The sequence below is a fragment of the Taeniopygia guttata genome, chromosome 1A (assembly GCF_048771995.1).
Source record: "Taeniopygia guttata chromosome 1A, bTaeGut7.mat, whole genome shotgun sequence".
Lineage (NCBI taxonomy): Eukaryota > Metazoa > Chordata > Aves > Passeriformes > Estrildidae > Taeniopygia > Taeniopygia guttata.
Window position 1 is genome coordinate 26,081,876 of NC_133025.1, and position 22,911 is coordinate 26,104,786.

General features: G+C 37.8%; 1 protein-coding gene across 1 annotated transcript in view; it reads right to left on the reverse strand.

Moving 5' to 3' along the window:
• Positions 1–11,021: 11,021 nt before the first annotated feature.
• The window catches only part of ZNF277 (zinc finger protein 277), a 41,109-nt gene continuing 29,219 nt past the window's right edge, over positions 11,022–22,911 (reverse strand). Inside the window, exons 7-12 of the mRNA XM_030257688.4 lie at positions 22,174–22,306; positions 16,276–16,343; positions 15,004–15,100; positions 14,441–14,483; positions 12,163–12,337; positions 11,022–11,362 (exon numbers count right to left, since the gene is read on the reverse strand). Coding sequence (XP_030113548.4) covers positions 11,170–11,362; positions 12,163–12,337; positions 14,441–14,483; positions 15,004–15,100; positions 16,276–16,343; positions 22,174–22,306 — 709 coding nt within the window. The 3' untranslated portion in view covers positions 11,022–11,169. The remainder of the gene's footprint in view (positions 11,363–12,162; positions 12,338–14,440; positions 14,484–15,003; positions 15,101–16,275; positions 16,344–22,173; positions 22,307–22,911) is intronic.

Here is a 22,911-nt window from a genome sequence, read left to right on the forward strand (position 1 = left end):
TAAATTTATATTTTTCTTCTTCAATTGTAGAAAGAAAGGCTATCATTATCTTACTATCATTATTTTATTATCATTATTTTCCAACATGTGAAATACATTCAGTGAGTTCTCTAGAGAAGACAACTTATTTTTTTCTCTTTATGTTTGTTTGCTAATTTATCCCTTGATATAAAATACTGGCCAAGTTGTGTATATGGAAAACCTGATTAGGATCAGATAAGCTTCTTCATATTAAAAGAGATGGCTGAACACTGTTTATACAAAAAAGACTTTTTAGAAATATATCAGTAGATTAGACTGATAAATAGATTTTATATTTTTTTAAACTCTTAAAATTTGCTGTACAAGACAACTTTCTTGGCAAATTGTTCCAATGCAGGAAGTACAGTCCTATTGATAAATGAAGATACTACAGTGGACAGGGAACTGAAATCCAGCATCTTTCTGTAAACTGTCCAGAATAGACCACAATGTTACTTTGTAACATTGTATTTGCCCTTCTGTTTGCAGTTTTACCTAATGCAACCCCATTTCTGTCTTCTTCCCCCCTCCCCCCCGCCCCTCACTGCCAGTCTTTCACTAAAAAAAAACCAAGAGCTAACACAGTAGTTTTGGGCAGCAAACTTCTGAGGCTGGAATAAACTGCCTTTCTAATACAAAGGCACAAACATAATGAGAAATCTTCAATTCCCTTCAATTTCCCAGAAGAGCAAATGCAGCTGCTTGGCCTTGTATGCTCTTCTTAGATTGCCTGACCTGTGTTAAATTGCATTGCACTCAAGCAAGTTGGAGAGAGACTGTCTGACATGTGTCCTCACAAAAATGAGCTGAGTGTTCCATGAGGCTGTTGAAGGAAAAAGAACTACCAGCAGATACTAATGCATGTGCTTGATTTTCTACTCTGAGTACAAATATTTGCTAAAAGCATTCTCAAATCCTCAAACTGATTTCCTGAAGAAAACCTTTTGGGCAGTCGGAGAGACTAGAATTTATTCCCAGGAAATTAATTACAAAATATAGAAATGCTAGACAATAAAGGGAGTAGGGCCAAGGGCACAAGTTCCAAACACCTCCCCAGTAAGCCTACACTTGTGGTGTACCCCGACATACTCTCTCTGCATGTGCTGTCTGCAGAAACCAGCGGGGTGGAGGTAGTTCAGATTCCTGGTAGCTCTTGCCTCCTGGATGTTAGCAGATCACTGAAAACCAGCGAATATGCACATGTTTAACATTCTGAAATGGAGGTACCTCCAGACCAACTGTCAGATGTTACAAACTTTCAGCTCCTGAATACAATTTAACTCCCTTTGAGTAAACAAGCAAAAGAGACAATAAATAATGCAGAGAAAATAATGAATAAAAGAGCATCAGATGTATCAGTAGTTCAAATAATTTGAGCTCTTCTTTAGTATTACTGGGCTGAAGTTCTTGCAGAATTGAGTTCAGTGACCCAGATTGGTATGTCTATGAACATCTACTTCATTAAAAAAAGCAATGCAGCAGGAATGGTGAGATGAAGCACTGCACAGCTGGCTACAGAGGTTCCAGCCCCACAGCTCTTTCTGTCCTTTCAGCTCTGCCATTTACCTGTTGTAGTCTATCCGTAACTTTTATATGACTGAATGTATTTTCGCACAAAACCCGCTAATTCTCATTAACCAGAAACTGGGACACACTTAGTCCTTTCATTTCTTCTGAGAGCTCTGTCAGTGGTTTCCAATCAGGTGCTCCAGTGGCTGCTTCCAAAATGACTGAGAAAAGCAAATACGTATCCTTCATGTGTGACTCTGTGTGTGCCACAAGTTTCTAAGGTGTCTGTGCCTCCTGAACAAACAGGGCTGAATATTTCTGCTCTGTACTATTCCTGTCAGCCCAGGAAGCTGGCACATTTCAAGTTTTCTACTTCAGTGACACTAGTTTTGCCTGTCTCAGGCAGAACTTGCCTTGCATGCTAAGCAATATTTGCTGTCAAAGCATCACATCTGATTTTTTCATAGGAAGTTTGTAGCATGTTGCATGGAAGCAGATGTTTCTACATTTCTCTCAATATGTTAAGTGACAGTAATGGATACAGAGCCTAAAGCATCAACTTTCTAAAGGTGAGGCAGTTTGCAATCTGTCACTGGTGACAAAACCAGTTTCAAGTAAGAACAGCAATGCTATACAGGAAAGGACAGGAGGGACCTCTGCAGCTTGTTAATCCAATAATGGCAAACTTGTGGCAGTTGTGTGCTTTTTACTTTTGCAACAACTACCTGCAGGACCCAGAGAAGTTAAACAGCATTGAAACAAAAAAGCTGCTCCAAGCCCCAGATTGAGGCTTATTTAACTCACTGTGTAGTGGCCCAGAGAGCCAAAGCAGGTGAGCCCTGGTCACTGTGTTGTGCTGCAGTGTCTCCATACTGGCACACTCTTCTTCCTCTCTACTAATGTGTGGGGGCTGCAAGAGCCCTTACAAGCAGCTCAGATGCTGTGTAGTAACTCCTAAGTACCTGCCCTTGCCACAAAATCCAGAACCCCCAGCTGCTAACTGCATTCCCTGCCCAGTCCATAGTGACCAGCACACTAAAACAAAGCCCAAACCAGTCAGCAAAGGGAGCCAGCAGAAAAGATGTTTGTGTTCACAGTCTCTAGCGTATAGTAGTTACCTGTATGAGGGCTGCAGAAATTCCATCTAGGTGAGATATGGAGCTCACAGTCTTCCCTGGAGGTTGTTTTCATCTGGTTTTAAATTATTGAAATGTGTTCATTGCTTGCTTTCATGCTGTGGAAGGAATTACTATGTAAGAACCTAGTTAGGACAGATGTGCAGGCAGTGGGGACTTGGTCTGGCACCTTCCTCTGCCTAAAAATGTTTAAAGCATTTTTTGCACAGGCAGCCACATCTTAAACATTTTTAAGTCTCATGGATGTTTTGCCATAAAAGAGATGCAAGAAGAATGTAGCACCAAAACAGGCACAGGTCTAAACCCCCATGATGAGGGCAATCAGCCTGGAGGGACAATTCCTGCTTCAGAGAATAGCATAAAATCTAGACAAACAGTCACTGGAGTAAAACCCAATAATTTGAACCTTGCTAAGCTCAGTTTTAAAGCACTCAAAACCTTACTTGGATATAACCATGAAATTCAGAGATTTCATTGAAAATAATCTGTGCATATGTATGAACTTCCATATCAGCAGTCATTGGGCAAAATAATATCAGTAAGTACTGCTCTAGTAGTGTTTTTAGCTGGCATATTAGCTATTGCCCTCAAGAGAACGGAGGGATTAAAGAAATCTGGAGCCTGACTGTGAACCATCTGCCTGCAACCCCCTGCACTACCTGATGAGGCAGGGATAAAAATGTGTGTTCTGCCTCAAAACAGAGAAAGGTGAATATAAACAGTGTGCTCTTGCAAGAAGAAATCAGGAGGGTTTCTCATTCTTTTGGCTGTCCTTGGATGATGGGGAGGTCACTGCCTTCCACCACCACAGGAAAAGGTGTATTTTGGACAAGGCAAGTTGCCAGTTGCCTGCAGAACAAGACAGAAGTGATGTCACTCACCTGCTGAAAATGGGAGGGGAGAAAATTAGTGTCTTTCCCTTTCTCAGTGTCTTTGCAAGCACTTGTGTGGCTCTTTGTCATAAAAACAGGCCCTGCTCCCTAGAAAAATATCTTATAGTGTGACATATTGCAGTTCCTGGCTGCAGCAGCCTGTAGAGGGAGTGAATACATTGGGTGACTGAATGTGAAAGCTACTCCTGGCAACTCCCATTGAAACCATGGGAAACCAAGGGCCCTCAAAATCTTCAAAGATTTGAGACATCAGGACTAATAGGAGGGTGGGAAGGGAAGGAAAATTTCTAGGAAGGATTAATAAGGTTTGGGAGGTTTTACTTCTGGTGGTCTATCTATTCCTTGGTATTCAAGTGTAAACAAGCTACATCTACTTCCTAAATAGGCCTTCTAATAATTTCTGTGTGCTAAGTATTCTCAATGTCTCCTGTTCCTGAGAATTAAAGTTTAACTTCAGAAAACAAAAACTTGATTTCAGATTTTTGCAAAATTTATGATTATTATGGAAAAAAATGCATTTATTGGCATGCCTTTGACATTTTTGGAAATCCTGCATCTCAAGCTGTCTTCTGCCTTTCCTTAAATTTCTATTTCCAGGTTCTAAGCCTCCTGTCTTCCACATAATGTGATAAAAAAATCAAGTAAATGAAAAATAATTAATAAAAAATAATAAAATGAAAGGAGCTAAAGACAAAGGGTATTTTAATTCAGTCACTGAAAATGAGATTTATTGGACCCCTTTTTAAACAGATGGCTGCCTTATCACCATGTGTCTCATGAAGGACCACTTCAATTGCTATCTAAATTCAGAGGGGCAAGAAGTGTCTACCCTAAATACCTGGAAAAAAAGTTCAAATCTCTTGAATGGCTATAGCCTTCTCAAAGGAAGATGTAAAATACTATTTCATTCTTTGAAATTACAAGAAAAAAAAAAAAAACAACAAACCCTAAAATCCAGATTTCTTTTACTATTTGTAGTTTATGCTCTTACCAGAGTATCAATTTACAGCCTGCACAACAGATGACACCAGTCATCTGTTTATATTATGCTCAAATATTTCGTCCAATAGATTAGTACATATTTTATCATTATTGGTTTAATGAAAGCCCTTTTGCAAGACAAGTAGTGTTAACTATTGCTTTTTACACAGATTATCCCATGTACATGCAGAAAACACGTTCTTGCCTTTTACTTCATGATTAGAGAACATCAAAACATTTAACCCATCTACCTTCCCCTGCCTCTGCAAAGCCCTTAGTCTGCATAGGAGGCATTCTGCACATGTATGAAGCTCTACTAAATCCTTATCTTAGAATGATATTGGAATAAGATTTAGTCTAGCTTTCAGATGAATGACTGCAAGGTAAACCTGACTGAGGAGTGGGAGGTGGCCAGTGGTAATCCCATGGAGGGATGGTGGCAGAGGAAGAGATGAAGAATAAAACAGTAGAAACAAGAGAGGGCAGCCTTTAGAACTGTACTCTTTTTAATCAGCACAAAGCTCCAGAAATTTAATAGATAAACATTGTCACATATCTTAAGGAATGTATTTTTTTTCCAACCGGAAACAAAATTAACAGCAGGAAATCTGCTTGATAGGCTGCTGACATTCATTTTAGATATTAATTGGAATCCTATCTAACTGGTTTCAAATCAGTCATTAGGGGCATTTAAGCAACTTTTCCAGTGTCACCAAAGTCTAGGAGGCAGAAGGAATCACATCTTCATCTTTAAAGATCCCTAGGGACAATCCAGCATGAATGGGAAAATGGTCCACACTGTTGCATTGAAGCAGGGATCCCAGCATCAGTCTTTTCACAGATTGCTTACTTGAAATGTAACTGTTTGTCTGAGTAGCTCAAGGCAAATTAAAAAGGCCTCTGGTAAAGATGACAATATGAACAAAAGTACCATTGCAGCAACTTTTGAGAAAAAAATATCCAAGTATCAGCTCTAATACTGAACAGAAGCCCTGTCTTAATCAGAGACTTTCCTACACTGAAGGAAAGGCAAGGCACAAGCTTAAGTGAATCTGAGAAATCCTACCTACCTTATGTGTATACTTTTTGAGAAAAATATTAGACCTTCACTTGAAACCTTCTTAAAGAGTTAGGATTTAAAATAGAGACTGTTTATAAAGGATCAATTAAGTGAATGGATCAATGGATCAATTAAGTGAATTAAGGGATGCACAGCATTTTGCAATATATTTTCTTTCTTTAAACTTGTGGATTTATCCCTTTTAAGGATAGAGCAAACCAGCATGGACATCTTCTCTCATCTGTGCCAACCATGGGTACTCTACGCTATGCAGTCATTTTTTCTTACAGGAAAACAATTTTCCTTAGTATGCCACTGAACACTTGGAAGATCTGTAATATGACTAAAAGCAGAGGATCTTCTACAATATATACATTCTCTACTTGAAAACCTCAATTGAAGGCAAATCAGAAATAGTCTGAAAATCTGATTTGGAAGTTAACCCTTCTTTTAAAAAAGCATAATTTTCAAAATGTTCAACATTTGCTTCCTTAGAGGAATGTAATCCCAATATTAAGTTTATTCTTCTTGAATGAGAAAACATTTTGACTGTGATCTAGTCACCTTCTGAAGTAAATCTTTCAAATTTGAAAGCCCAACTAATTCAGATAAGTTGCATGCATACATTGAAATCCTATCTTCCACGTGCGGTTTTCTTCCTAGTAGTTGTTATCATATAATCACAGTCTTGCTGTTTAAGAAACTGAGGTAGAGGGAAGTAACAATATTCGTCACAGAATGCATGGCAAATCGCTGTTTGTAAAAATAAATTGTCACAAGTTCATGATCCTTCTTCACAAATGCTAAGCTTCATCCTTGCTTATCTGCTCTTTATTTCACCTAGATTCTAACAAAAAACAGTTTATTGCAACAGGTAAAATATTTGTGAAGATCCATAGCAATATTTCCATAAGTGAAGACACAGATATGCATCAGAAAATAACAAAATTATCTCAGTACAACTGGAAACCTCAATTTAAAACCACCTAAAGGTTAAAGCAGTGTTTGACTCTGCAAAGCTGTGCAGGCACGTTACAAAGACAGACTCCCTAATGAAAAATTAGCAATTCCTGCATTATTTATTCCTAAATTGTTCTGCTATTTCCAGAAAGCATAAAAATAAAAAGTAAATCTCCTGACATTCAGTGAAGCTGTGGCTTGAGGTGATACCAAATCTGCCTGTAGTTATTCTGAGGGATTTCACTACACACTCATGAGATGTGATGTGACAAATGCACTGCATGACACTGTCAAAATGTGAAATTTTTAAGGACTTGTTTATACTGGGAATTACAGCTGCAGCATATCAGTGCTCTAGCAGTAACACACTTCATTAGGGTGAGCTGAACGACTCTAGGACCCACAGACTACATTTATTGATTATAATGCGAGGTTAAACATTAGACCCATATGTAATCTACACAGAGCCAGCTTTTCAGTCAAAAGATTGTAAACCAGATAGAGAGAATTATGTTCAAAGGTACATTTGTGGAAGAAAAACACTTTTATTTCTATCAAAATTTATGCAAACACAACTGATGTATTTTTAGTTGTAAATATCCTTAATTCCCCTGCTCTTCTTATGGAGAGAGTGAATTTATCAGGGATGTAAAATATCAAATGTGAATTCAACTAAAGGGTTACGTGTTAATCACTAAAATAGTTACTTTGTCTGCATCTTCTGAGCAAGAGTTTACCAAAAGATGTAAAATCTAATTCAAGAAGCAACTAAAAATTTCTTCCTGGTGGAAGAAATCAAATTGAGAACAGCTTAGTGGGAGAAAATTTCCTACAGAAAGGAAGAGAAAACTGCACTGGGAAGAACAGCTCATTGAATGCTCATGAAAAAAAGGGATTAATTTTACATGCAACCACTTCTGCATATATTTCTGCAGCAGCTGATTTTAATGACTACTGCATGGAAGCAGTAATTCTTTCTAGGACTACAAATTACCTCTTGCAGGTGAAAATTGGTATCTAACAGTTTGACATACCTGGCAGAAGTAGACAAAGGCATAATTTTAGCAACAGATTATTCAATTATTGTATTGTAACCAAGCCTCAGAAAGCATCCCGACTTTGTTTCCCTCCTGGGGAAGCAAAGTATTCTTCATGTTTCCAATGTGAAATACAGCTTTTCTCCAGGGATCTTTGATTCTCTTTGGCCTCTGTATACATCTAAGTAAAATGCAAATAATGCAAGATAATTTAATATAGCATCAAGTCATGAGCAAAGCCAGGAAAATTTGCTGCTGTTCACTGGCAGTAGACAGTAGATGATGCCAAGGACTATGTCCACTATCTGCTCTGGACTTGAATTTGAGAATGGACACTGGCAACCTTGTTTACTTCCACTCAAAGTTCAGTGTCCCATCTCAGATTTAGGTCAAACACTGTTAAATGGAAGAAAGAGAGAGGGAGAGAGAGACTGTAACAAACACCTCACTCGTTAGTAGAGATCTGACTGGAATTCAGAGGCAGCAATGACACTGAGGAAGGACAGCAGCAGAGAGACTTTTCAGAAACTTAGTCTGATGTTTCTCTCATTAGGCACCATTTAGCCAGCTAAGAGAAGACACTGACAGCTCTCACAGCACGCCAGGCAAATGCAGACAGAAACAGAAAACAGTGTCTTAAATGGAAGCCAACAACCATTAACTCCTTAAGTCAGATTAAGACTGCACAGACTTGTCAGACTAAACTGAGTATAGAGAAGCATCAAAGACATAATTAAGATATTTGTAAAAAGGGCAGGAAGGATTACCAGCCACCTGACACAAGCATTTTTCTTCCTTTAACCGAGGTCCTTCTAAATTTGGCTTTAGACACAGAAAAGTGAATATGTATAAGGAGTCCAGGTCTAGGCTAAGAAGAATTATTGTAAGAAATGTTCATTGGAGTTAAATTAGTATAGATTTTTTTCATACCAATTAGAAGTATTCATTCTTCTGATCTGACGCTCTCCAGAGCATCTGCCAACATGAATTCTGTCCACTCCAAGAATTAAGGCATTATTATATTATTTTTTTTGCAATGCTTCCAAAAATACTCCTTTTTTAGAAGACCATATTTGCCCCTAATAACTGTATGCAGTCATTCCTGGATCCTCTATTTGTGACAAAAAATAGCTTCAGTTTTTAAACAGATAAGAGGGCAAGAATGCCTAGGAAAATTGTGGGCATTATATAAAGAAATAATTATGCTCCAGCAAAATGACAAGCATCATTGTGCTAAATGAAAATGCTTGATTTTTACTCTAGAAACCATAACCAACCCTCTCTGTTGAGACAAAAGACTTAAACCTACTTTGTTGCCTGTTCATAACTGATGTAACAAGCTCAACCCTAATCTGATTCCTCATGTTCCTGCTATTTGCAGTGAACAATTATACACTGCTTATGAATTCTTCCTAACTCCTTTTTTGTCTTTACTCAAAATAGACAACCAGTCTGTAGTATTTATACAATTTCTCTTTAGATAGTCTCTTAATTCTGCACTGAAACTTTGCTTTTTCAAATTTCTCTTAGAACCAGAACAGCAGTCATTTCATATTGTTTTCATTTTGTAGGGATTTGAATGACTCAGCATCACATTCCTTATGACTAGGAAATGTTTTGCAATTTCACTTTATTATATATCAGTAAAATGTTATGCTTCCCTTAATGTGCCCTCCTGAGATAGGTTTGCTATAAAACTCATTTGTGTGCTGCTGCAATGGTTCTTTTGCTGATTTTTTCCATTGCTCAACACACATCACTAATGTAAGCCCCATTAACTCTTATTCCCTTAGCTAAGAATCTGACTAAAAAGCAAAGACTGAAATCAATTTCTAAGTTAGGAAGAAAACAACTGCTTGGAGAAAATTAGGGGGAAAAAAATCAGCAAGAGCCATTGCAATTGCTGTATGAAATTAAGAATTTTAGAAATGCAAGAAGTACAGATTGTAGCTTATTTAAGATGGTCAGGATATTTTAGTTCAAAAATATTGGGCTTGTGCTTGCGCCTCCTAGATTTTAGTACCAATGCAAATGTATGACTACAACTGTCCCCTTTTTCTGTCTGTATTCTCAGCACCTGCTGCACTTCATCTATCCCATTTCCTCTTGAAAGAGTCAGATACCGCTTCTGTTTCACTCTGTAGTTATGTGGCTGATCTATTTTACTCAGTGCATTTTCAGTAGCCTGTTGCTCTACCTTATTTCCAGAGCACCCAGACCTAAGACAAATATGAAAGAGAAAGCAAAGAGAGGTGCTAGAGGGTGACAATTAATGGCAGGAGAAAACCAGTTCAATGCAAATGAAAAGAAACTGATGCAAGTAAGATTGCAGGGTGAATTAGGTGGGACATTGAAACTTAGCAGAACATGGCTAAAGATTTGCACTTTAGCCCCTGCTCCCGGGATTGCTTTATAATTCACAATCACCGTATAAAGATGAACAACAACTCTTGTTGTTGTTGAATTTCAGGTAATGAGGGCTGTGCAAAGGCAAAGCTGCTTTGAATCTTCTCAGGCAGGGAAGGGCACTGAGCCAAAACTTCAATTCTTTCAGCCAGTGCTCTAACACTGACCTGAAGAAGAAAAGAGAATGTACTAACACTTTTGAAAGAGGTCATACATATTATGGAAAGCTAAACCTGAATTCTCGGAATACTTAACATTTCAGGAATACTTAGTTTGGATCATCCTAGCATGACCTATGCTCTGGGCAGCTTTACCCAATCAAGATTGAGATTCTTTCTGGACATGCTGAAGACCTTCTGCCACTTTGAGAACTTGAAAAAGAAATATGGCAGCTTTTCTGGACTTGAGATTTTTAGGATTTCATTTGGATTATGTATCTGTAATTCCCTAAGTCATTCTTTAACATCTCAGTTCATAACCATACAAGAAATCAACTTGAAATTATTTGGATTTTTGATGCAACCAATATTGCAATTATTCCTATAATAATTAGACTTTAGATTGGCAACTTTTCATGGAGTCAGATATTCATGGGGCAAGCAGAGCTTCATTGATTTTTCTGGGCTAGTTTTGAGAATAGCCACCATATGTCTTAAATACTGATGATTAATAATAGAGATATACAGATTTCTTTTTAACTTCCAAAAGTTCTAAGGTAAAAATGAGCAAGATTTCCTTCACACACTGGATCAATAATTACATTTTCTGTCTCCTCTCTAACAGCAATAAGACACAGAAGATTTACTCACTGGCTTTATACATTGTCTCAGCTGTTCTCACCTTTCACAACGTGGCCTTAAAATAGAACTCATATTCTGATTAATTCAGAAAAAAATTTAAAAATATGAAAAATCTGTAAATAACAGTAATGCACAAAGGGTATTTAAAGATCCTAGAAAAAAATCAAGTATCCAATTTAAAATTAAGCTAAAATTTATAGGAAGATGTACCAACAAAGTTAACATTTAAATTTTTATTTAGCATTCACTTTTTAATATTTGTCCCATGATGATAATATTTGTAAGTTTAACTGTATTCCAATAGTACTTAAATAATTTTTTTTTCTTGCAGAAAAAGCATTAAAGATCAGCCATTGTACTTCCAGGTCAAAATTTCTCCTGATTTTTTTTTTCTTTACACAGAAGCTGGTTTAAAACACTGCTCTGTTTGAGAGCTTTTAGACTTGATATATCTTCGCTTACAACAGGCACTTCTTCACTTTGATCATCAGCTTTTGCATCTTCACTGTCTGACAGTGTACACAAGAGTGTATCATTTTCATAGGTAGGAAAATAATACCTGAAAGCAACAAAACATGATTACTAGACAGTTACACATTTTGTTTGAGAGGGTGAGACAGAAATTTTAAAAAGGAAACATGAGCAAGTCTGCTTGTCTAGAATGACAGTAAACAGCACGCCCAAAAATCAACTGCACAGTGCAGGTGTGCACAGTATAGAAGAGTAATAGAGAAGAACTGACAACAAATGAGCCCTTCCTCCCCTTCCTCCTATTTCTTCAACTATATGATATTACAAAAGAGACTACAGATCCATGTTTGTCCCTCAATAAATGGGGTGTTTGAGTTAGAACACTCCCTGTGCTCTACCATCTGGTAGAGAGCATCATTCCCTGGACCCATACAGCTTACTTAGAGTCTGAACCAGTGTTTTTTTACACCCTCTCTCTATTTTCCATGGAAAAAACTATGGGTAAACAACCAACTTGTTTTAATGCTAAAGTTAGGTAGACATCATGCATATATCTACATTAGACATCAAAAGAAGGGGTTTGACTTGGTTCTAGAACAATTTTGCAAGAACAATCTTCTCTAGGATAGTGACTTGAAAGTGAAAATCCCATGTATAGAAACACTGCCTCCCGGATGCAGCTAGAAGAGCAGCATCATTTTATCTACAGACTATACAGAGATTTCTGAGTAGTTCTGAGATCACTTACTATTTTATCTGGGCCACTAAAGTTAGGGAGCTCAGGGCACTGTTGTATTTGCAAACCCCAGAACTTTCAACTTACTGTTTCATAGAAATTATCAAATAAAAGTATAAATGCTGGAAGAAATGCTGAAGCAAATCCCTTACTGTGGTTGATCCCATGTAGACCTGGCTGGCAGGAATGCAATGTGTTTGGTCTCTTCCATATGACTTATCAACCCTCCTTTGGATTCAAATTTCTCCTGGCAGTTGTAACAACGACAATGATGGATTTCTCTTCTGATGAAATTCACTAGCTTTACTTGCTGATAGAAGTTCAGACCTGGGAGAGATGTTAGTGAACAAGCACTTGGGCAACATAAGTCTTAATTTAAAAATGCTTTATTGGATTAAACATAAGGATTGATAAGAGTTTACTGAAGACAACACTGCCTGCATGCTGTACCTTAGCAAATTAACTGAATAAGTGTTTGTTCCTAGCTGCTGGGAAACCAACCCCTCTTTTAGTGCAAAGACTGCAAACATTTTTCTTCTTCTCAGTCTGTCTTTAGGCTTAGTTACAGACCTTCAGGAGGAGGCAAGTAGGTTGAAGAATATTGGGAATGAGAGAGAGACTGACTATTGGCACTGTATCCTGGCTTCCCTGGGACAGGCCCAGCAGGTAGACAGGATGCATGGTTTGGAGGGTTCCCTGCCTGCCTGCCTGAGCACAGTGACTTAAGGGACAGGGGCAGTGGTGACAAGTCCCTTTTTGGTGCAGCAGACCTGTCTCCTCTGTGACTGTCTTGCCTCCCCAGGTATAACAGGTGAGAGCCCCTGCAAGTGGAACCCAGTGAGGTTGGGTGATGAGGACAATGGCTCACCCAGCACAGAGGTGCCACTGGGGTTAAGTAAGCCTGTGCCCTGCAAAAAAGCTGCTCCCATAAAGATAAAAAGACAGGTCATTGTCACAGATGGCTCCCTGCTCAAGGGAATGAAGGCCAAAATGGCAACCAGATTCACTTTTAGGGGAAGTCTGCTGCCTCCTTGGGGCTCAGGTTAAATGTGTGACGAGAAACCTTCCTACCCTCATGGGTAATTACCTGTTAGTGATTTTTCAGGTGGGCAGTGATGAAGTTGCAACAAGAAATCCTAGGGCAATCAAGAGAGACTGCAGGGCCTTGGGAAGACTGCGTAAGGGATCAGGAGCACAAGCAGTGTTCCAGTTGCAAGGAATAATGAGGGAAGAAACAGGAAGAGACAGCAGATGAATACCTGCTTCCAAGCCTGGTGCCACTGGAAGAATTTGGGGTATTTGGATCATGGGTGTGTCAACACAACCCCAGGCCTGCTGGTGACAGATGGGGTACACCTGTCTCAGAGAGGGAAAGGGATCCTTGCACAGGAGTCAGCAGGGCTCACTGAGTTTCGAACGAGATTTGAAGGGGGTAAGGGATAAAATCAGGCCTGTTAGAGACGAGCCTGGGTCAGGATGTCAGTGAATTATGTTTGACAAAGAGAAGTGCTGGGTCCTGCAACTGGTCACACAACCCCATGCAGCGTTACAGGCTGGGGAAGCTGCACAGTACAAAAGGACTGGGGGTGCTGGTGACAGCAGCTGAACATGAGCCAGCAGTGCCCAGGGGCCAAAAGGCCAATGGTATCCTGGCCTGTATCAGCAATCCTGTGGCCAGCAGGAACAGAGCAGGGATTCCCCCCTGTTTAGCCTGGAGAAGAGGAGGCTCCAGACTGACTTAATCACTCTCTACAGCTACCTGAAAGGAGGCTGTGGCCAGGCAGGAGTCCGTCTCTTCTTCCCAGTAACAAGTGATAGGGGAAGATTTAAGTTGGATATTAAGAAAAATTTCTTCACCAAAAGGCTTGTGAAGCCTTGGTACAGGCTGCTCAGAGAAACAGCTGAAACATGCCTAGAGGTATTTAAAATATGTGTAGATTTGGCACCCAGGGACATGGTTTAGTGGTGGACTTGGCAGTGCTGGGTTAATAGTCGGTCTCAATGATCTTCAAGGTCTTCCACAACCTAAATGATTCTACTCTACAGCAGAAAGCAAACATTGGCCAAACAAAGCTCCTAGCTGGCAAGCAAGCATTAACAGGTATAACAATAATAACAACAAAAAATAATACTTCCAAGTCTCCAGCAGCCAGACCTGGAAATCATAGAGCAGGTATTTGTAAAAGCTACTCTGCAAAACAATCCAATGGGTCTAAAGAAAATAGCACACATCCTTGGCAGTAGCAACAGTTCCATAAAAATAAAGTGTTCTTGGCTTGCTTTTGTAAGCTGGAAGAAACAGTTTCCATAATGGAAAAGTTAAATGTCTCTACAAAAATAAAACAGATAAACTTGTTTTCCACTATTCTTATGATGTGGTTTTCTCCACACTAGTGGCAAATACTGAAAATTACAGCCCCTCTTACTCACCATGCTCTGACTTTATTTTAGGAAAGTGAAATCCATGTGATTTCTGGAGAAAAAAAAAGAAAGGGAAGAAAAAAGATCTTATTTTCACTACTTCTACTACTACTCCAAGTTAAAAACAGATCAGTTTTTCATGGGCTGACACAGACATACACATATAGACACACAAAAATTAATGCATGAAAAAAAACCCAGAAGTTTTGGTTAATCAGAAACTTCTGCATTCATATTTAATATTGTTAAATAGTTTATTAAAACTGAAACACAGATGCTAACCATAATAAAATATATTAAATAATGAAACCACTATGATATCAAAGATGCTATTTCTTTACTGCTTGTAGCAGTCTGTACACTCACAAGTAATAGCTAGTCATACTCTTAATGTAAAGCCTGACTTCTCTGCATGTTTTCAAGTATAGATGCTGGAGATGCATGTAATACTTTAGTTCTATGCTGAAGACAACATTTTAATGCAGCAGCTGATTTGACCTTAATAAAGGTGTTACAAATACAATTTTTAATTCCATAGTGATGAAAAAACTGTTATTTAAAAGAAGACTTACCTGCATGTGAAGATACAGTTTTTCTGTGGTGTCTGCTTGTTGTTCACAAAACAGGCAAACTGCACATACAGGATGCTCTTCCCAGTCAGACCAATCTCTTATGAATAAAAGTCAAAAAGATTCATTTAGTTGTGGAAAGAGAAGAGACATTTTGAGAAAGGGCAATTCAGTTTCTGCTTTCACAACACTAGAAATAAATCTAGAGAAACTGAATATTTTAAAGGGGTGGGAAAGACAGTGTGGATTTATAGCTGGATACATGATTACAATCTGCTGTAGAGTCTAAAAAAATTACAAATTTGATAAAAACTGAGCAGTTAATACTGGGTAATTTCTATGCAGACAGGCATTTAATCCTACTTGAAACTGTCTGCACTAATATACATAATACTAACTTCAATTTCTATCCAGTTTGGCAAGTCATTAAATATTGCATTCAGTATTTATTTTTCTAAGGTCTTTTAAAATTCTTGTATACATTTCTAATCTTTCAATACACCAGACAAAGTCATAATCATCAGGCAGAGCTAACTCTAAGTGTTATTTACTTATGAAATATTAATTACTCACTTATGCTACATTTAGACAAGTACACAGATGTTTACCAAAGCATCCATTTCAATCCTAGTACTGCTGATAGACAGAACTATTACTGCAACCAGGTAGAGTCAAGAAAAATTAACCTCAAGTCACAGAGAGAACCAGGAAGATCAGGGACCTTGATACCCATAAATTTCGTCCAGCTAATTCAATTTCTATGGCCAAGGAAATCACCTCTGCAGTGATCTGAGGGCCTGGACCACAGAAGAATACAGAAGAGGTGGACGTGGCCCTCAGTCAGCACTGCTGAGAAGCTTCCTTTGAAACCCTTCTTTAATCTCTAGTTATTACCTTTTTATCAATTTTTTTTCACACAATTTCTTCTTCATACTATCACCTTTGGTGCTTACTTTTAATTTTTAAATTTGAGCAAAAGCTGTTTGACTGTTTTCTGGTGCAAAAGTAAATAATAATGCATTTTATCTACATCATTACAAACCCAGAAGGCTCTTGTTTGAGCTCTAGGGAAACAAAAAACAGACTTGTGGTTGAAATATGAAGTTTACAGCTCTCATTGCTGAGAAGTGTTTTTAATGAGGACAATTTAGAGTTGATTTGATTGGATTAAATAAATTTAAACTGTGTGCTAACTGTGCACGACATTTTCCTTGCAACTTCTTAAAAAATAATGGTCCTGCAAGTCTGTGTAATGGGTACATAAGTAACTCTTACTCTTCTAGATTATCTAGTAATTCCCGGTCATCCTCTGACTGCACTTCCTCCCAGGACTTTCCAAATTCCTGGGGGGAAAAAAGAAAAGATAATAAAAAAAAACATTTCCTGATTCTCATCACACATTGTCACTGAACTGAATGAACATCTCAGAAGTCACAATCAATATCTTATTTTAGATCACTTCTGTACTGCTGTGAGTAAAAGGCAGTCACACAGCACTGCTTTAGTAAGAATTTTTAAAGTAAGAATTATTTTCATCTTTTAACAGGGCACTTCCCGTACTGTAGCTGAGAGGAAGATGATTTGGCACAGAGGTGTCATGAAAACCAATGTTGCAACATTTCCAAAGTGTTATCACTGTCTCAAGTTTGCCCTCACACTTGCTCAATCCAGTCTGCCTACCTTGCTTTTCAGGCAGCAGGTGCTGCTTAACGCAGCTGCCCCACCTGAGGCTTCAGCAGGCACAGCTGCACCAGTCAGTGCCTGTGCCTTGTTCAAGGCTGTGCCAGTGAAAACACGGTGTCAACTTAGCTACAGAGTGCTTCAGAAAGGCAGTGAGAGCCAGGGCTCTGTTCCTACTTTTACTTTTTGTGTTGTTTATTTATACCTTAAAGACCTTCAGCACAAAGTATATCACAATACATTTGTGCAGCGTTCAGCACAATGGCAAGCACTCTCAGCATGGCTGAGATATAAATAACAGGCAATAAAAAGCTGAAGGGCTCTACTGAAATACCAGCAATTATCTTTAGCTAGTGTTTTCCTTTCCTGGGATTCTTCTTGTCTTTAAAAATAAACCCAAGCAAACTAACCAGTAACCAGAAGAGTATTTTTGAACCCATATATTTGATGGCTGCGGAGGATTCACAAAGATTATAGTTGACGATCTTATCCCCATTAAAAAAAAAAAAAAAAAAAAAAAAAAAGACAACTAATAAAAAGATAACCCTTTAATTGATTTTATTAAAATATTCCTACTAATAAATATATTTAATAACATCCTTAGTAATGTGTATGATTATTACCTTTATGGGTGTTTGGAAAAAGAAAGAAAAGATATCCATAATTTAACAATTTAATAAGAATTTTTAAAGTTGTTAGAGTCTATCAGCAAAATGATAAACAATCGTCCCTAGACAGCTCTAAACATAATGTCATCATATATTACAGAATGAAAATTCTGTAATTAATTCAGTGATACTACATGGTAGTGTGTAAGCTTTCTGAGAGGGGAGACTCGTTAATGTCAGCATCACTGTGAGATATCATCAAGCCATTAACACCTCTCACCACATGTTCTCCCAGCTGTACACTAGTTTCCTATGTCTGGTAATGTTAACACCTTAATGTGCAGATAGTGGCTCACAACCACTGCAAAATGAAGACGAATGTTCACCATTTTCCCCCTTACCAGCTCAAGGTATATCAGTATAAGAGAGTATGTTCAACACAGCAGCCTCAAGCTTCACCTTTTAATTGAAGGTGAAAGGGAAAAAACATGCCCAAGCTTTGTTATTGCTGATGGTTTTTATGGTGTTTCTGTGAAGAAGGCAGAAAGGGAGCTTGTAAGATGTCTCTGTTTCCCTCATCTATTTATATTCAGAGAAGAAAAAAAAAGGAAAAAGCAAAAAGCTAACCAGGTCTTGTATCACTGGAAAATTGCATGGTAAATGGATAACTAGGAACACTGGTGATAAAAGTGCCAAGAGACTGAATCTGAGCAATTGGTTGGAAAAGAGTTCTTTGAAACATTCTTAAAAATCCTTCAGGTGTTTTTTTTGGGTTTTTTTTTTTGTGTGGTTTTTTTTTTTGTGGTTTTTTTTTTTTTTTTTTTTGTTTGCTTGTTCTGTTTTTTTAACACTTTTTCAGTTCTCCAGCTTGATGGGCATCTGGGACCAAGGGTGCCTTTGATAAGTATTCAGTTTTCTTTGCTTTTTCATCTAAGATGCAAGAGCTGCCAGGAATGATCTCTAGAGATTCCCAAGAAATTCTTAACAAAACCAGAGAAAAAAATGAGACTTGACATTGTTAATAGTTCAAACACTAGAAAATGCATAATTAAAAAAACCCTGAAGGCCTTGCTATATATGCAAGAAAAAACAATTTTTCTTTTAAATACTTTCTCTGTACCCCACAGAGAGGATGATGCTATAGAAAAGTGAGAACACGCAAATGTGTGTGGCTTGATTATTTCCTCTTCTGAAATGTAGCCTAATTGCACAGAGATGAAATGCCTCACTGGCAATTTACCTTTGCAACCCGAGTGCAGTTCTACAGGAAGAAAGTCTGTGTGCCTCACTGAGACAACACACCCCAGCTTGAAAGAAGGGCAGAGATGGGAGAAACTAGAAATAGCCATTGGTATCTCAAACAGCGTTCCCTAAAGAGCAGTTCCCAAACTACATGCAAAAGGAGATCCAAGCCTGAGCAGCTCACAAACTCCAAACATATTTTGATTTCCTCTGCAAGTTTTCTCTTGCCCTTCTTCTCACCTGTTTTGCTGTGATCATCTGAGTTATGTTATCTGTTTTATATTGCTGCAGAACTTGAGATGGTCTGACAGGAAGAAGAGATAGCCTTACCCTGACTGTAGTTACTCCACATTAGATGAATGTCAATATGAAGCATTCTCCAGTTGCGGGATTTTATTAAATCTTGAATCGCCACCAACTTATGAAGGGTTTCCCTTTACTATTTTACAAAATACACACCATATAAATCAAAAGAGGCTAAAAATAAGAAGTGACTCCCATAATAAAACATTCTTCCCCTGCTCCCCAACAGATAACAGTGACAACCTAGAACCTGGCAATAAGGAGAAAGCATCTTTTTATTTTTGAGGAAAATAAAGGCTTTATGAAACAAGTTTTCTAGTATGTAGCAGGTACAATTTCTCAGCTGCCTAGTTTAGTTATAAGTGTATTAATTCACTGATGCTACATACTTTAGACACATACTATTAGTCAATTTGAAAATACACATCTGGGATTTCCTACAAAGGATACTCTATACCTAAAAGTGCTGCTGGTAACAATCAGGTAAATCCAGAAAGGAAGGCCCTGTCAGTCTGGGTTTGCCTCAGTTCCTCTGGGAATAAGAAAGTTTTAATACTGCCTTCTGTTCTTTTATGGCCTCCAGCAGGCACCACAAATTACAAAGTTCTTCCCTCTCCATTTTAACTTGTCTCTTTGTACAAGGTGAGCCATGGGGCCACAGGATAATACACACAGAGAAACAAGGAAATTAGGTTTGAAGATTTTTTTTTTAAGAAAAGAAAAAAAGGAATTCTACGTCTATATATCATGGATGCATTGTTGCTGAGTTCTTTGCACTCCAGTACCAGTTCATCTCTCTGAATTAACACTTCAAGCCATTCTGTAGGATTGGTATAATCTTCCACACTTACACAATATAGACAAAAGACCTCCAAATCCACTGGAGAGTCATTTCAGATATGATATATAAAACACGTTCATGTCTTTGAAACTGTATAAGCCCCTGGACATTCAGAGCAATGTGAAGCACAGACCTCTAACACTCATTGGTAAGAATGAGTAAATCTTGATAGTACACATTAAAAAAAAATCTGGTAAGCTGCAAAGGTGTTAGGAGAGAGGAAGCAAAATCACTACACGGAGCCATTACAAAAAGCAGATCTTGTATAACATCTAGAATTTATGGAATATAGATGCAGCTTGAAAAAAATCCATCCTATCACATTTAATATAATCTACGCTAGAGCATGTATGTGCTCTACAGAATATTTCCTCCTTAAATTGTAAAGGCCAATCTACTGAACTCCTGGTGAAGAAACTGTGGTTCTTCCTTTTAGTCTTGTCTCTGTGCAGAAAAACGGGGTTGTCAAAGGCTGTTTGGAAAGCAAACTCTTTAGGAACATTCCTAAAAATTTCCTGTGTAGAAACATACATTTTATAGTGAATTATGTTATAAGTGTTTTTTAGTCTGCTTTCATTTTCTAAAAATTATTTCTTTAAAATAAATGTCAGAAATTCTGATGTGGGTATAGCCTCAAGGATCAGAAAGGCTGAGCAGAAACAGTCCCGAGCAGACTGTAGTGAGGACAACCGAAAATACATGGAAAGACAAGATGGCTGTAGCAGAGCAGGTAGAGCAAGACAGAATTGTGATCATTCAAATATGTCCCAGAAGATGTACTGGCACAGATCTTGCATACACAGTACTCACTGCCCAATTTTAAACATTTTGGTGGTTTGATGTAGCTTATTTGAGTTTTATTTACTATTGTCTGTAATTTCAGGAACATGAAAGAATACATGTCTGAGTGATGCTACTCAGTGACCAATACCTGAGCTGGTTGAGGATGGCAGGTGAAGGCACCCTGCCAAGTCCTGGCCAGAATCCCAGCGCAGGCCAAGGGGAGCATGGCCCTGACTATGGAACATCTGTGTGCTCTGTGGCCATGCAAGCAGCATCATCAGACCATGCCTGCTGTGGGTCGGGAAGCACTCAGACACAGACCCCTGACCATTCTCAGGTGACAGGCATGGGCAAGGCCACCAGTTTTGGAGCAACTGCAGAAAAAAGGTTAGATATGTGAATATTAGCCTTGCTGTTATATTTACTTTGGCATATTCTGCTTATTAACACGACACAGCCATTGTGTCTGTATTCATGTTATGACCGCCCTGCATGTCTCAAATTTCTCAAGTAGTACTTCATGGTTCTCAGAGATTCTGGGTAGTCATCTAGCTCAAGTTCGTGATCTAAGATGGAACAGATTAAAATGTCAACAATGAATGCAAATGAGAGACAAAAGATAATTTCAAAAGATACCAAGTTCTGAAAACATAATATTACGTGCAGGACAAGCAGAGAAGAAATAAACTATTAAAATCACTTAAAACAATTACATTAAATTAAAATCTGTTAACTTCCAAAGGAGAAGTAAATGCTCAGTTCTTCTGAGGATCTAAAAACATCTACCCTACACAGCTTCACAACTTTTTCCTCACTGTCCAGCAAATACAGGTCAGTTTTCAAAACTGTGAAATTTGAATATCTAGAAAAAGAACCCCAGGTCTCAGATCATTGATCTTTGGAAGAAAAAATATAAAATATCACCAAGGGAACTCATTCTGCCTTGGGAAGAAGGGCAGAGCATTAAACATACAAATTTTTGTTCTCAGGATTAAAGTAACACCCATGGAGAGAAATTAAAAGGAAAGAGTAGGTAAAACAGTCAAGAATGCCTATTTATAACCTGGATATTAGCACATGTAGAAGGCACAAAGACTACTTCAGGTGAACTATAGTTATTTCTGGGACAGAACATAGCAGCTTTTGAAGCAGCTCCTATATTCATAAGTTGAAGGCAGCAAATGAAAATCTGGTACATACACATGCACATTCTCAGAGGTCTGAGATAAAAAAATATTTAGCAACATACACCTACCTGGAAGCTAAAAACTAACTGTTTTTCTTTCATCTCTGTGTCTTTAATTTTCCTCCTCTTTGCATTTAATTTACCCTCTGAAGAGCACTTCCAGCTTAAGGTTTGTAGAAAATGAGCTCAAAGCCAACTTGTTTTAAGTTAGACCTCCATTTACTTAATTGCTCTGTCTCACTTTCCCTTCTGTTTTTAAAGCAGAGACTGAGCACTAATGACATGATGATTAGTGTCTCTTCAAGCTACACTCTAGCATCTCTCAAAATCAAATCTCAACTAAAAATGTTTACTAGTGCTTAGTTTGACAATTATCCAGAATATCACACTGTAAATGAGCATACTTCTTAAGAATCCTTCACTTGATTTTTGACCTTTATACTAATTGCTGATTTGGATTTATTCACTTTTAACTAGATAATGTCTGTATCTCTTTAGTCAATTTGCTAATTATTCATAGAACTACTTACCAAGTAATTAATGATATAAAATTTGTCATATTCTTTATTTTTGGCATTGATTCTGCGATGCTGCTTCTTTCTCATGTGATCTTTAAGTGTGTTTTTGTCTCTGAAGACTTTTTCACAGTATAAACACTGCAAGCTAAGATATAAAGGTACACAGGTCAACATGTCAAACTGAAAATAGTACAAAATAATAAACTTAAATAAGCTGGAGTTGTATATAATAAGATTAACCTAAGCATGTCAGAGGAAATCAATTGAAACAGAAAGCTTATTTGGAAAAAAAAACCCAAGATAATCTTAGATCACAGTACAGTCAATCAAACAGAAATAACAATGACAAAAAATGAAAAATATAGATAACAAAAAAATTTACTGTTTGTCCCATATGCAAAGTGGGACAAAAGTCTGAGTACCCAAAGTAGGCACAAAAAGGCTGCTGATTGCTCACTGTGTGAGCTCTGTAACTCAGCATGGACACACTGACATCCAATCCATCTCTAATTGTTTATTTGTAATGCAGATTGAAAAAAACTAAACTGTGAACATACTACTTTTCTTTTGAAACAATTTAAAGTAGCTAGACAGAAAGTTTTTACATCAACAGGGAGTGTAAATGAAACTTTGCCAGGGTGGTCAATGGGTTTTGAAATCCTAAGAAGTAAAATTTTGTAAATAAATTCATATCCACACACAGAGAGAAATATATATAATTCATAAATAGACATACATAGCCATAGGTAC